Raw genomic sequence first — 14,634 nt, 5'->3', positions numbered from 1 at the left:
GCAGTAAAGCCATTAAAAAGACAGAGGAAGGTTTTAACACTATCTAAATAAACACAGCATTCGTCTGTTATTTTATCGTTTTCCAGAACACAGTGTTAAGAAATTTTTTAGGGAAATTTGTAGCATTAAAAACTATAATATTTTTTGATTGAAGTCCAAAGAGTGAAAAATAAAAAAAAGCACAACATAAAATACTGCACATGAAGCCATGACATTCAGTTATAGTTCAAAGGAGAAAAGACTACTTACTTGTAGCTTTGTTTTAGATTTTGAACCTTGGTTCAGAGGTCTGCAAAATGGGGTGTTCGTATTCCTTACTTTTTGTAAGTACTACTTTAATGATCTATTAAATTCAATTGCTAGATCTTCAAGTTCCAAAGATCTGTTCTTAAAATTTCTCCCCATCTCCCCAGTAATAATTGTTCTAAAAAAAAAAAAAAAAAAAGTACACCTATGATACATGTCCCAAATTATAAAAACTTTAGGAACACTAATCAAAAAGATAATTGTAAATATTGATGTAAGTGTTCAAAATGACTCCAACAATAGATAATAATCCTTTCAGAAGTCTAACAATTCATTTTCAAGAAGACCAAAGTGTGATTTAATCAAGTTATCAGCTGATATGATATTACAAATAACTTTTGTTGTTAATTCAAAGAATTTAGCGACACTGCCATTGTACAATTTCTTCAGCTCCCCCATATATTTTCATTATTCTGAAGAACAATAGATGCCATCCATTTAAAAAGTAGAAATGTGCTATGTTATTCTAGAAATAAGTGACACTCACAGAGACATAATAAAGAGAAAAGCCATCTATCTCATTAAGAAATACATTTCCAATAAATTTTCACTTTTAATACTTAATAGTTATTTCTAAAAATGTATATTTCTATAGTTTGGACCCACTTTGTATTAGTAATTACTGTACTAATAACTTAGAAAAAACAACACTTAGAAACTCTTAGAGGAAATAAAAAGCAATGTAACATTTCAATTTAAGGTCATATTCTTGTTACTGAGACATATGATGGGGTGATAAATAAAAGACTTTCAAACTTATCAGTGTATCACAGTAGGGATAAAGTACTATGGAGGAAAAAGAAGTTCGGAGTGAAAAAATAAATCATATAAAATCTCTAACTGTTTAATACCTTTTCCCTATATTTTTAAGACAAATGATTATGAGTGCCAAGTGTAATAGTTACTTGGAAATTTTCACATAAAGTGACATAACCATTCCATCTTTAAATGTTAGGGTTTATAATACAATAGAAACTGCATCCTTTGCAGTTTCTATTGTATTTAAATTTACAGTGAAAAGTGTAAGATGTCAACTTAAAAACGAAACAGGTACTTTGTTTTTCAAATTATTTCAAAGGCTACACAATCAAGAAATTGTGACTCTTTTTTATTCCCAATTGGTACCTAAACATGAAAGGGTTTCGTGTTTTATTCTGGCATTCTCTATTGAGGGTTATTGCATTTAGTATAATTCCCCCTAAAAATATATTAAAAAAAAATAATTTCCTTCGGTTTAACTAGAAATCATTAGGGCAAAAAAATTAGGGACCATTGAGGCGCTACATCATTGCTTCTTGATTTATAATGTAAGTAACCCAAGACACTATTCTTGAATAAAGTATTTATTTTATAAGAGGGCACCAGTGGGCAGGACTTAAAGAGACTGTGAGAAGCAGGAACAGAAAAAAGAAAAATAAATTAAAGCCACCACATCATTGTTGAGGTTGGAGATCTTGGTCTTTGTTAGAGTATATTTTTTAAAGAACATAATTTTTCCACTTAGGGAATATTTGATGCCTGAATATAATGGTGGGTGGAAGGGAATGGGCATGTTCCCTCTCTATTCATGTTTTAAGTGCCTCTTCGTAGTCAAAGAGCCAGAGCTGCTTTATACCTAAGCTGGAAAAGTTACAGGATTTGGCTCCACTCCTTCAGATTTTAGGGTACTGGCTCCCTGTGAAATCAAGGTGTTGAAAATTCTTGCCTGAGTATAGAACATCTGCTAATGTATCTAGAAGTTCTCTGGTAAGAGTGTCAAGACCTTCATGAGTCTTTGAACCCCTGGTGAGTCTACCAGGTGGTTCAGGAAGAACTCTAAGCCAAATATAAGTGTGTCTGCAGGACTGCGGGGCTCAAATCTGAAAGCACAGCATGTGTGTGTGAGTGTGTGCGTGTATGCACGTGTGTAATGATAGATTACATGGGGAGAGCTTTGTCTTGGGCCAGGCATATCTAGTACCTAGGAGGGAGGAGAGAACCATGCTTGCTTACTTTTGGCAGGGCGAAGACATTTCCATTTGAGGGCCCTTATTAATCCAAGTCCCACTCCTTAACTGAACTCCAAGAAACATCCACATATTTGTCCTTTGCAGTCACTCTGCAGCTATAAATGCTCTGTCTGCAGACTTCATCTGGATCAGGCAGGTTCTGTTGATCACCACCCTGGTGACTTAATTCCATGTGAAAATGAGTCCCAATATCTGTGGAACTCATATCTAGGAGTCCATTAAGTCCTCAATCACTGGCATAAGGAAGACTTTCAAGACATATGCGGACTCTGACATTTATAAGGAGCACAAATTGCTGAGCTAGTCTAGAACAATGGGGTTGAAAGTAGAATCACAGGGATCTGGGAGAGTTATTTCAGGGCCTGCGAAACGGCAGCGGCTATGCTCCTGAAGAGCTCCGTGTTTCTCTGCAGTGTCAGTATGTCCTCTGTGGATAGGACAAAGCATCTTCTGCTGGCCTAGCATCAGGGTCGAGGATGAAGAGGCTTCTTTCCTCTCTTTCCCCTGTGAGGGAGCAGTGCTTCCCAGAAAGAGCCAGCCACCACTTCTTCTGCAGTGGTGAAAGGGAGCTCTTACATGTGGCAATAGCTTCATTTTCCTGTGAGAAATTGAGCCACCTTATTGGAAAAGATACCAGTGATTTTAAGAAAACTTCTATCTGTTATTATAAACATCCACAAGTTAAATCCCCACATGATGGTTTACAGCTCTCAAACCCTAAGCAGAGCTTCTACATTCCTTCTGCTCTGGGCAGTCACCACACCCAGCCCAGGAAACAACAGGGCCTGTCAGAATCTTATGCTATCTTGCTCCCAAGTCTCTCTTGGAAAGTCTTATCCCCCTCCCAGTAAGTTTCATCTTGCTGCAAGTGTCCCTTTCAGATTATTACTTTATTCTCTCTGGATCTGAAAACCTGGTTTTATGGTTCCAAAATCATTGTTGAAAAACATTTCCTTTACTTTTGCCTTGACAGGCTCTATGGTGGGAGATTGAACCATCCTTATCAAAATACTGGCCAATTGCTGCAACATCTAGTCCATCAATATTAAAGAAACCCATGAATCAACTCTTGAGTTCTTCACATTAGATAAAAAAAAAAAAAAAAAGATGAAATAGAAACATTCAGCAGTGACACATTTTTCTTGGAAACATCAGGTACAGGGTTTCCCTGGGATGAAGTTCCCATTAGGAAAGAAATTGAGACAGATCTGTTTTACAATATGCAGCTCATTGCTCACCAACAAGTTAAACTGCCCAAGGACTTGGCTCAACTGCTGGGTTGAGTTAATGCCTAGGCCAGGAGTTCAGTGTAGATCATGGGATTTTTTTTCTACAAGGTCCTGACAGCTCAGGCTGAGCACAACTGTCCCATCTTCTTGTTGGTCAGATCCAGCACTGTCTGTGACAGCAAATCAACTGTTTTTTTTTTGTGATACCAATATAGTCTGAAGACTCCATCAGAGATTCTGCCTAAACCAAGCAATCCAAGAGGCCATTTTGATGAAAGATGGGGAAGAGAAGAAGGGGGTTGAGAGGTGTTGGGATAGGAGTGAAAGAAGAGCAAAGAAACTAAAACAAACAACAACAAAACAAACAAAAAGCTTGTGTTAACTCCGCTACTAAACGGACATGAAAGAGTTCTTCTCCCAGCACCTCCTCATGGTGGCTGCAGCAAAAGGAGGTAAGGGACCTCCAGCTCTACCCAACCTGTCAAATACCCGGGGCAGGAGGACCAGAGGGAAATTGGTCTGTGCATTGATTGTTTAACTTAAAAATTTGGATTTATGTGATTTTATCTTGTGCTTGCCCAAAGGCAGGTCTGCATCACAAAGGCTTCACTAGCATTGTGCAGAAATCACTTCACTCTGAGCCAGGCCTCATCTTGCATGGCTTGAATCAAGGTCACCTGAGAATTACCCTGGCCTCATTAAGAGAAAAAACCATTACCTTGACCTCACCAAGGATATAATCTGCAAGCACCTGGTAAAGGCCTTCAGGGTGGGGTGCACAAGGATGCTTCGGAATTTTATTTTTTAATTCTTTATTAATCAGAATAATGATGTTGCTTTTGTTACAATTATCTTCAGTGCCTTACATGTAACCCTGGAGTGGATAATCAAAAAATATATATTTTTCCTGACTTCTACAATTCAATTTATTTTTCTTACTTTGAAATAGCAAAGTCACTACCAGCAGATGTTTTCTCTGCAGAATGTGATCTTGTCATGAGTGGCAAGTTGTTAAACTCTTGGCACAGCAGACTGCTCGAGTCTGGCATGGATAGCCGGCATGACTGCAGGCGGGGGGAGCTGTTCTGGCTTCCTGCTGCTTCCTCCTGCCACCTCCTCTGGTCTAGGATTACGAGTGCGTTGGTATATCAACACTGGCTTTCCAAAGAAAGGAAATTAGCCAACAGCAAGCTAGGGCTGGAGCGGTTTCCACATCCTTTCCTCAGCATCAAAGGTGCTTACACACCATGTTTATTCATTCATTAACAAATATTGAGTCACAACAAGAGATCAGTGATTAGATAGCATGAGCTCCAGAGTCTGATAGTCAGGGCTCAACACGACTTACGCCATTGACGAGCTCTGTGATATTGGCAAGTTATTCGCTCCTCTTAGCCTCAGTGTCTTCTTTTGTGCAGGAAGGATAGTGATCGTTTCTACCTTGTACAGTTTCTTCTGGGAGCATTGATAAAGTTGGCAAGTGCCCAGCCTATAGTAAGAGCTCACAGCTATTTGATTAAGTAAACTGGTCTTGAGAAGTTGGGAGCAGAAGACAAGTCAATTCCCTTCTCTTCTGTCCTTTCTAATTCCATTTGGCAGATCTCAAATGTTCTCTGTCACTCTCAGAGAATAAAAAGTCCTCTGACCATCTTAGTGCCAAGAAGTGTCTCATTTCAGAAATTCAAATATTTAGTCTGGTATTATAATCAAATCATTGAGTTCTATCTAATTTAGAGCTATTGCCCTAGGCCAGGAAGCCCAAGTACAAGGAGGGGGTGTAGCGAGAAGGAGTAGCTCTTCCCTCCCCACGTATGAGCTGTGACTTCAGACGACTCCAAGGTCAGAGAAAGGAGGTTCCAGGAAGGGCACAGTCTTATGGCAGTTATGGCTGGCACCTGGCACCTGGCACTGGTGCTGGGGCTTGGCTGATGCCCAAGGCATTCTCATCGCTGCCAGGCTGGGAGCCCCAGCCCCTGTCCCTCCCTCGTCTGGGTCAGGGGCCAGTCGTGTTTGTTCCCCTAACTACCAGGGCCCTATGTCAAGCTGTCCTCGTTCTCCTCATTCTCTCTCACCTGGCTGGAGGTGAGAGGAGGCACACCCCTTCTCTGTCCAGCCCAGGTGGGCAATGCCACACTCTCGGACCACAGCCCCCGCAGGCCCGGGGCTCAGACCAGCCGGTTTGTCTCCATCTCAGTGGCTTAGCTAATTTCGCTGATGCCCACCTGTGTCCCCTTCTTTCAGTGCCCTGGCTGGTGCTCAGCGAGATTTTTCCTGGCGGGATTAGAGGACGTGCTATGGCTCTCACATCCAGCATGAACTGGGGCATCAATCTCCTCATCTCCCTCACATTTTTGACTGTAACTGGTAAGAAACCTTTGATTCCCTCCAACGGATTTTGTGTCCTTTGAATTAAGCACACCCACCTCCCTAAGAGAAACTATTTTACTATGGAAACTTCCAAGCACACTGAAAAGGAATGAGAATGGTGAAGGACAAGATGTCACCATGACCCAACTGAAACAGCTATTAACCTTAACTCATTTATAATCCCACTTCACTGGCTAACAAAGAATTTTGAGACATATCCCAGAAAACATATCATTTTGTCTAAAATTTTAATATGGATTTCTAAAAGGTAAGGACTTAAAAATATATAGTACTGCAATATAGTTATCATACCTAAAATGTTAATAACAATCCCTTAATATCAAATATCCAGTCTGTGTTCCCATTCTCCCAGTTGTCTTATATTTATTTTTTTATAGTTTGCTTGTTTGGATCAGGTGCCAGTGCATAATTTATGATGGGGTGATATGTCTCATAATTTGTAGATTTCATCTCTACCCCTCACCCCAGACTTAACACTTTTTGTTGAAGAAACTGGGTCATTTGTTTCACTGAGTTTCCCACACTCTGGACTTCGCTGATTGTAGACTGTGCCCATGTAACTGTCCCTCTGTCCTTTGGGTTTCCTGTAAACTGACATTTAGTAATAGAGGCATAAAGAGATCTAGAGTCTGGTTTTGTTTGGGAGCCTCCCCCGGTGCTGCTGGTGAGTCCTGCATGCAGGGGCTCATCCCATCCGCCTGTCCATCATTTTGGAATGTTGGCCAACTTTGGTGATCATTGCTCAGACCCACGGTTTTCATTCTACCATTCCTTCTAAATTTACTACTGGCAGTATTCCAGGTAATATAAAGAATATCTATAAAGAGATATTTCTCCTCCTTAATTATTTGGCTACTCCAAAGTATGGATCATAGAACAGGCAATAGAAATGCTTGGAACTTTCTCTTTATTTTCCAGTCTTCAACATAAATGATGTGACTCCCCAGTATGCTCCAAAACTGACCAATGAGTAGGCTTCCATTTCCCCCGCTTTTATGTATGTGTGTACAGTTAATATATTTAGTTAATTTTCAAAAGTGGATGCGTAATCAAATCATATGTATATACATATATATATTATACACACACACATATATGTAAACATTTTTTGAGTATGCATCCACTTTTGGATAAAATTTTCAAACGCTTATGTCCTTTGTTTTTAGTAATAGCATAAGGTTGAAGAAAATAAAACAGCTGGCTATTAGCACTGACCACATCTCCACTACCCTCTCCTACCCCAACATGTGTTGGCATATGCCCTTCATCTTCGCCCCACACACATGCAAACACACACCCCCACCCCACCCCCACACACAAACACGCACACACACACACAACTCATTTGCTCTCTGGTGTGGAGGAAGAATGGAAATAAGGTATGAAATAAGATAACGGAAATCTCTGGAAGGAGAGTTAGTACATTGGATGAGCCAATGAATACCCTGAAACAACCTAAAACCTTCAGGAGACATTTAATTGGAAGATGTTTGAAATTCTGTACCTGTTTTCAAAAATCAGTTTCCCAAGTACAGGACAGAGAGGCCTAAAAGATGTAAAGACTCGACTGGGCTGCAAGCCCTCGGTTACCAACATTTGTCCTGCAATTTCAGCTGTGCAAATAAGAGCAGAATGTTCCACAAAGACACGCTTACTCTGAGGGCCTATGAAACACACACATGCTGGGAAGACTGTAGGAAAGTCTGGCGTGTTTGCCTTGGACGAGAGGATACTCAGGGAAGGGAAGGGAAGGAGGTGCATTCAAAACCCAAACGACTCTCAGGCCATTCAGAGGGAGGAGACTGGTAAGTGCGCAGTGTCGGAGGGCAAAGCAGATCCTCTGAGCAGAAGTTACTGAAAGCTAGATTTGGACTCCAAAGAAAGTACTTGTTTAGAACAGAGTTTTCACACAGTGTAGTGAGAATCTTTGTGCAGTAGTGAGCAGCACACTTACTGAGGGTATTCAAGCAGAAACGGGACAGGCTTGATAAGATGACCTTTTTATTCTCTCTAATTTCAATTTTCTGGTGTTATGCCCCAGAGATGGAAGAAGGACCCATTGTACAAGGCATTTTATGGAGCAAACATTTGAGCAACACCCTGTGCCAGCAGCACAGAAGAACACAAAGGGATGGTCAAAGAACTGCAGTGCTGTCCCTTGCTCCTGCTTCTCTCTGTCTCGGCACAGTGGACTGACAAGCAGTTAAAAGGCTTAGCTCCTTCTCAGGGTGCACGCACAAAACTGCCTCAGGACATAACTGCTCAGTTTTCCTGATTGATCAGCCACGATTTGTGGCTGCGCTGTTAATTGAGAGGCTGTTTGCAGTTCTTAAGTCTGTCATTGGTCTGAGCCTGTTTTCAGAAACAGCTTGTGTCTTTCTCACTCCTTTCTGCCAGACTGGACTTGCTGCTGCTGAACCAGGGGGAAACACAGTTCGAATGGCAGACTCAAGGGCTTTGGAGACCGTCTCTCCCCAGTTAATGTACCTTGCCTTTTGGTCAGTGAATACAAAGGGGCTGGGCCTGAGGCTAGATGGTCTGGTGAGCTCCATCAAAATGCCAGGACCCTGCTTCTTGCTGATGCATCATAGGGAGTTGATGCCTTTCTTTAGAGCCATTATCACTTTGAACCTGGGAAGAAACATTACAACGACACTGGCAGCTATTTTAAGTGATAAAATAGTGTCAGTAAGAAATGATTTGATTTATTCAAACCTGAATAAAGAAGGGTGAGCTTATTACAAGGAAATTCACCTGCACCAATGTTATTAAAAATGTCCACCAAGACAAAACCAAACAGCTACAATGGTGATTCCCAAGAAGAGGAATTGTGCAGGGTCAGGGAAAGGAAGGCGATATTTACCTTCTGCATTATATGCTTTTGTGTTATTTGAGCATGGACTTTTCTCCATTAATGAAAATACATTACTGTTTTGAAAAAGGAGAGCATGCCCACCAAGCGGATGGCATTGGGTTTAAATTGTGACTGTTACCAGACTGCTGCTATTTACTTTCCCAAAGAAAGCTGGGGTCGGAAGACTGAGAGGCTGATAACGGTTTTAATTTGGGATTCCTGTTTCCCTGGATACTGTATACTGCTTATAGGATTGAAAATATGTGTGGTTTTAAGTATAAACCCTAAAAGGCATCTGCCCTCGAATGGAACCAAAACAACACGAAACACATTTCTAACCAACTTCTTTTGCCCTTTCTAGACCGTATCGGCCTGCCATGGGTGTGCTTTATATATACGATAATGAGTCTAGCATCCCTAGCTTTTGTTGTTGTGTTTATACCTGAGACAAAGGGATGTTCTCTGGAACAGATATCGGTGGAGCTAGCAAAAATGTAAGTATCACACGCATTGCTCTCTGAACAACACTCTGTGTTCAGAAGGGCAGCTTTTATATACAACTAAATAATAACAATATCCAGAGGTATTTTAGGATCCTCCATTTGGCATAAGACCAGCTCTCCAAGCATGTCTTTAATTTGGGTGACTTGGCTAAGTAAGTGGGATAACCGGTGCTTTCTAACAAGTGAACCTTTTAAGGCTCTTTTCGGCAGCCATCACAGAACCGCAACCTCTCCCATCTCCTATCCCACCCCCAACAGGAGGTTTCCTTTGTTTGGGTTTCCAGGTCAGTCCTGGCACATGCTGCTCACCCTGGGTTAGGGCCATGGGCTTCTGTTCTTCCATCTGCGTCAGACTTGGAGGGCTTTTTGTGCCCCAAATGTTTGCTAAGTATGAGATGATGAGAAAAACCAGTGGGCTTAAATGTCTACAACTGATCTAAACATGGCACATTCAGGTAACTTTAAGAAAGACAGTTTCTTATATGAATAGACATTTAGAAAGCCGGTTAAATACATTTCACGTGCAGCGATTGTGCTTTATTTATAAATGGGCTGTAGAAAACGCCTCTTTTCTTTAAGGGGCAGAACTCACAGTTCCAGGTGCTGGCGCAGAGGCCTGGGTGGGTAGGGGATGCTTGGGGGCGGGCGGTGGGGAGGCATGAAGGGGAACCTATTTCTCTCTCCAGGGTGAAAGCATTATACTAGCAACTTTGGGGTGCATATTCTTGGGTTTAACACACTGGGAGGAAACTACATGTTTACAGCCTGTGACTTTCTTTCTAAGAAACTTTTAATAAACTAAAGAGAAATGTATGCTTTCTACAGAAATTGTGGGCACAGTGATTGTTCTGCCTTTATCTGAAGGAAGAAGACATATGACAGGTGAAAGGGTGGTAGGTAGGTCTACATGGGCATATATATTTTTACGGACCAAATTATTATTGCTGGTTATTTGGGGTATAACATGTAGGACTGGGGCAAACTTTCACTTTTTTTTTTCTTTGGCATAGGCAGGCTCCGGGAATCAAACCCGGATCTGCGGCATGGCAGGCAAGAATTCTGCCACTGAACCACCATTGCACTGCCTAGTCTATATACTTTTTTTTTTTTTTTTTATTAATTAAAAAAAGAATTAACAAAACAATTAGAAATCATTCCAATCTACATGTACAATCAGTAATTCTTAATAACATCACATATCTATATACTTTTTAATGGTTTGAATTTTTAAAATATGTTAGCATATTTTAGAAAGCAGAAAAACTTTTAATCCAAGCCGTAGTTAAACATTGAGTTATAGGCTAATTTCTGATCTAGACAAAGCCCTGTTTTTGTTTTTGTTTTTAAATAAAATGGAACAGATTCATTTACAATGAGGAGTGTAATTACAAAGAAAGTTGAACATAAACTTTGGCCTGAGCAGCGCATTCCCAGGTGCTACGCAAGGTGACGTCAAGTGATTAGATATCTTGGTGAGCAGAGGCTACAGGAGGCTATTAATTACTAATTCATGATTCAGACCTTGGTAACTCAATGCATCCACCTGTAATCCAGGTGCCTTCCTGATGATTCAGGTTTTTTCCAGAATTGAGATGCCAGGACTTCTTTGTAGCCAAATGGATGAGTTCTTCTTCCAATTTTCATCCTTCCCTATTCCTTGCTTCACATCCATTACTATGGATGCATAACAACTATCCTGAAATGTAGTGGCTTTAAACAACAATGATTTACCATAATGATGAGCCTTTGGTTTGGCTGGGCAGGGCCTCAGCTGGTTTTGCCTGGATTCTCTCCTGCGGCCTAATCAGCAGGAGGCTCAGTTGGACTGGAAGGTCTGAGAGGGTGCCCCTCACCTGGGTGGCAGGAGGTGCTGGCTGTCAGATGGGGAGCGCCGCTCTTCCTCACGTGGCCTCTCATCCCCCAGGAGGCTAAAGTGGCTGGCGCCTGTGATGGACAAGATAGTGAAAGCAGAAGCCGTAGGACCTCTTGCTGTTTTGGCTGTGGAATTCACATAGCCTCACCCACCACTTTCTATTTTCAGTGCAAGTACAAGCCAGCCCAGATTCCAGGGATGTAGAAATAGACTTGATTTTTTGATGGGAATGAGGGGTAAAGAATTTGTGGCCACATTTAATCTACCTTATTTGCTCTTTCTTGGAATCATCTCTTTAACTCCTATGAAACTATCTTTTTCACTGACTTTCACTTCTGGTGTTTCTTCTTCTATTCCTATGTTGCAATTATCTTTGAGGCTTTAGCCCTATGTCCTTATGTCTTAAGGTCAACTCATATCCTCATCCCAGAAGTCATCAGTAACACTAGCCCTGGATAAGCATTATTTTCTCCTGGTTTTCAATATTTTCTAGTCCCGTTTCCTTCTATACTGCTTTCATAAGCACTGTGGTTGTTGCACCTCCTTCACTAGGGTATAAAGTTTTTCTTTGCCAGGTATATTCTCTGCTGATTATCTCTCTTATAGAACCACAAAATTAAGCTAGCTTAATATTGATTTCTAGCAGATAATTAGGAAGTATCCACAATTTAATTGGATAACTTGTGGGGGAAGCCAAGGCTTAATTCATTGTGTGTGGGGATCGGATACGAGGATGGTAACCCCATGTCCCACATCATGGATTAACAGTATAAAGGACACAGGTTTTGATCTGTATGCCAAGGGATGTGATTTAATCTGTGGTCTCACACAGTCTGGACAATGGGAGCAGGAGGGCATATGTATTATACATGCTGGCTACACCCTTCCCCATCACTTAGGTATTGTTCATTCAGCCCCTTGCTGACCATCTGCTATGGGTCAGGCACTTTACTAGGAAAGAACGGAAGATAGAGGAGTCAAAGAATACATAAGGGACAAAAAAGAAAACACATTGGTGCAATACAGTGTGTTGGTGAGAAAAGTCTCCTGTATTGAAGGAATTATCTGGGCAAAAAAGGTGTGCATGGAGGTCAGGGGATGGCTCTCACCCAGGAGCCAGTCCTCTCCACGATGTGGTAAGATGAACACATGTTTAACCTGGGAATTGAGAGATGAGCCCAGTGCAGGGAGCAGTCAGGTCGGATCTCATCCATCTTGGTAAGGAACTTGGATTTTATCCAGAAAAAGGCAGTGCTGTGTGCTTAAAGGAATACAGCAGTAAAATAACCAGATTAGCATTTTAGAAGGTGCACTATGGCAAAAACATGGAAAATGGAAGTGAGAGATGCTGAAAAAGGAGGTCTGTGAGGAATCTGCTGGAAGACCCAGACAAGAAACAGAGGCACGGTGAGGTGGAGGGATAGAACTTTAAGACTTGGAGCTTGATTAGAAATGACAGCTGAGGGAAAGGGGGTGCGGGGCGGGCTAGAGAGCGGGCCCAGTATCGAGTGGTGACGTTCACTGAGGCAGGAGATGGATGAAGAGGAAGAGCGGGTTCGGGAGGCAGGAGTCTGTGGGGGAAGTTGAAGACACCGGTGAGTTCTGTTTGCACATATTATATTTGAGGTGCCTATGGGGCAAACAAGTGGAGGGGAAATTTAAGGGTACTTTGGGATCTAGAATTTAGGAGAAATGTTTTTGTGGGAGATAGAGATTTAGGAGTCATCCACACACACATTAGGTATATAAATGGGCAGATTCATGCTTTGTGTAGCCTCAGCATTTAAAGGCCTTGTTTCAAAAAAAAAAAAAAGAAAGCTTGAGTTCTGAATACAAAATCAAACATGATTATGTGGGCTTTGGAAGGGGCTGTGTAAGTACGAGGCCCTGAGGATTCAGCTTCATTGGTAGATCCACCTCTGTGTCTAGGCACTACTAGCTTTGAGAGCAAAATTATTTTACAAAAAAATCTCTGTAAACAACACTAATTAAAAAATTGAGTCAGGAGGAAATTAGCAGTGAATTAACTGAACAAAACTAAAGGCCTGCCTTTCCTTGTTTGGAGAGGTAGGGAGAACACATAAATCTGGAGGTGGGGGATGGAGGGCTCAGCCTCACCTTGGGCTCAGACCATTAGAGCGGGAAAGAAAGCCAAGGGCAGTGGTGAGGAGGAAGCTTTCTTTTAAGGAGGTGGAAAACAAACTGAAGACTCACTTCTACCCCTGGAGAGTTTCAGAGGGTTAGATGAGATGGCAGGATTTACTCTTGCCGCAGGGTCACTGATATCTCCTCAAGCGTCTAGTTTCTCAGTATTTTTTTTTTTAATAAATGGAGATAGAGCCTTGATGACACCTTGTCTTCCCAAATGTTGCTTGATCTCCTTTTCCTTCCTTAGTGCTTAAACATTTCAGAGGCTTTAACCAAACTCCTCCCTATGACAGAATTTTACTTTTCAGTTCCCACCATTCCCTCTAGATAGTAAGCTTTTGCATAAAATCTGCATATCTATGGAGTAGGGCTTTGTTGGAAGAGGTGCCTGCCTTCCCTCTAGTTGCACCTCTGCTTCTGGCCCTCAGAAATAGTGGGCGGGCGGTGATTCAGTGTGGAGGTTTTTTGTTTTTCAGTGACTAGGTCATGAATGTTTCCAAATGGATTTTTATTACTAATGTTATTATGGTTCTTTTTTTGAAATAAAAATTCTGAATGTGAAGAAAACAATAACTAAGGGCTACTTTGCTATCCTTCCCCAATGTACCCTTTCTTTAAAAAAGTACAAGTTAGCAATATATTTAATCAGCTATATTCATATGGCATCAAATTATAAACCAAATGAAAATTTGGGGAAAGAATTTGAAAAAAATCTGATCTTTCCATGTAGTAGACCTCTAGAATAAAATATTCCTCATGAATATATGATTTGGATATCCAAAACTCAATAGAACTTATGAATTCAGAATTTGGGGTGGGAAAAGAGTCTGTCTAAATCAGTAGGCCGCTAAATGATGAAATGTCTTTTTTAAAGTTTCATGTCTTTTACTCTCAAATTATGTAAATTTCTCACTTAGAGCTAAACCCTCTCTAAGATTATAAATTTCAAGAGAGGACCAAAGACCAATGTCACTGTCTACCTCTAAACAAAGTATGAGAATACTGTATTGAAGAATAAAAACAGATGCAGGCACTGCTGTGAGAATTGTGGGGAAAAAATTCTGCATTTGAAGTTCACTTAGAGGAGATAAAGATAGATGGAATAAATAGATGATTAGGTAGGGAGGGAGAGAGGGAGATGATGGATGGATGGATGGATGGATGGACAGATGGATGGATAGATAGAATCATCTATAGATGAAGATATATAGTTTTGGAACACGACCAGTTATTTTTTGGCATTCATTTCTAATCTAAAAGACTAGATTGTAATGGATGGGAGTAAAGCAAATTACTATATTTACATTTTTATTTTTATAGTGAT

General features: G+C 41.0%; 1 protein-coding gene across 1 annotated transcript in view; it reads left to right on the top strand.

The window, feature by feature from the left end:
* Nucleotides 1-14,634, top strand: part of SLC2A12 (solute carrier family 2 member 12) — a 60,377-nt gene that overhangs the window by 35,438 nt on the left and 10,305 nt on the right. The window contains exons 3-4 of the mRNA XM_077144049.1: nucleotides 5,786-5,908; nucleotides 9,148-9,280. Coding sequence (XP_077000164.1) covers nucleotides 5,786-5,908; nucleotides 9,148-9,280 — 256 coding nt within the window. The remainder of the gene's footprint in view (nucleotides 1-5,785; nucleotides 5,909-9,147; nucleotides 9,281-14,634) is intronic.

The sequence above is a fragment of the Tamandua tetradactyla genome, chromosome 25 (assembly GCF_023851605.1).
Source record: "Tamandua tetradactyla isolate mTamTet1 chromosome 25, mTamTet1.pri, whole genome shotgun sequence".
NCBI lineage: Eukaryota > Metazoa > Chordata > Mammalia > Pilosa > Myrmecophagidae > Tamandua > Tamandua tetradactyla.
This window is presented reverse-complemented; position numbering and strand designations above follow the sequence as displayed.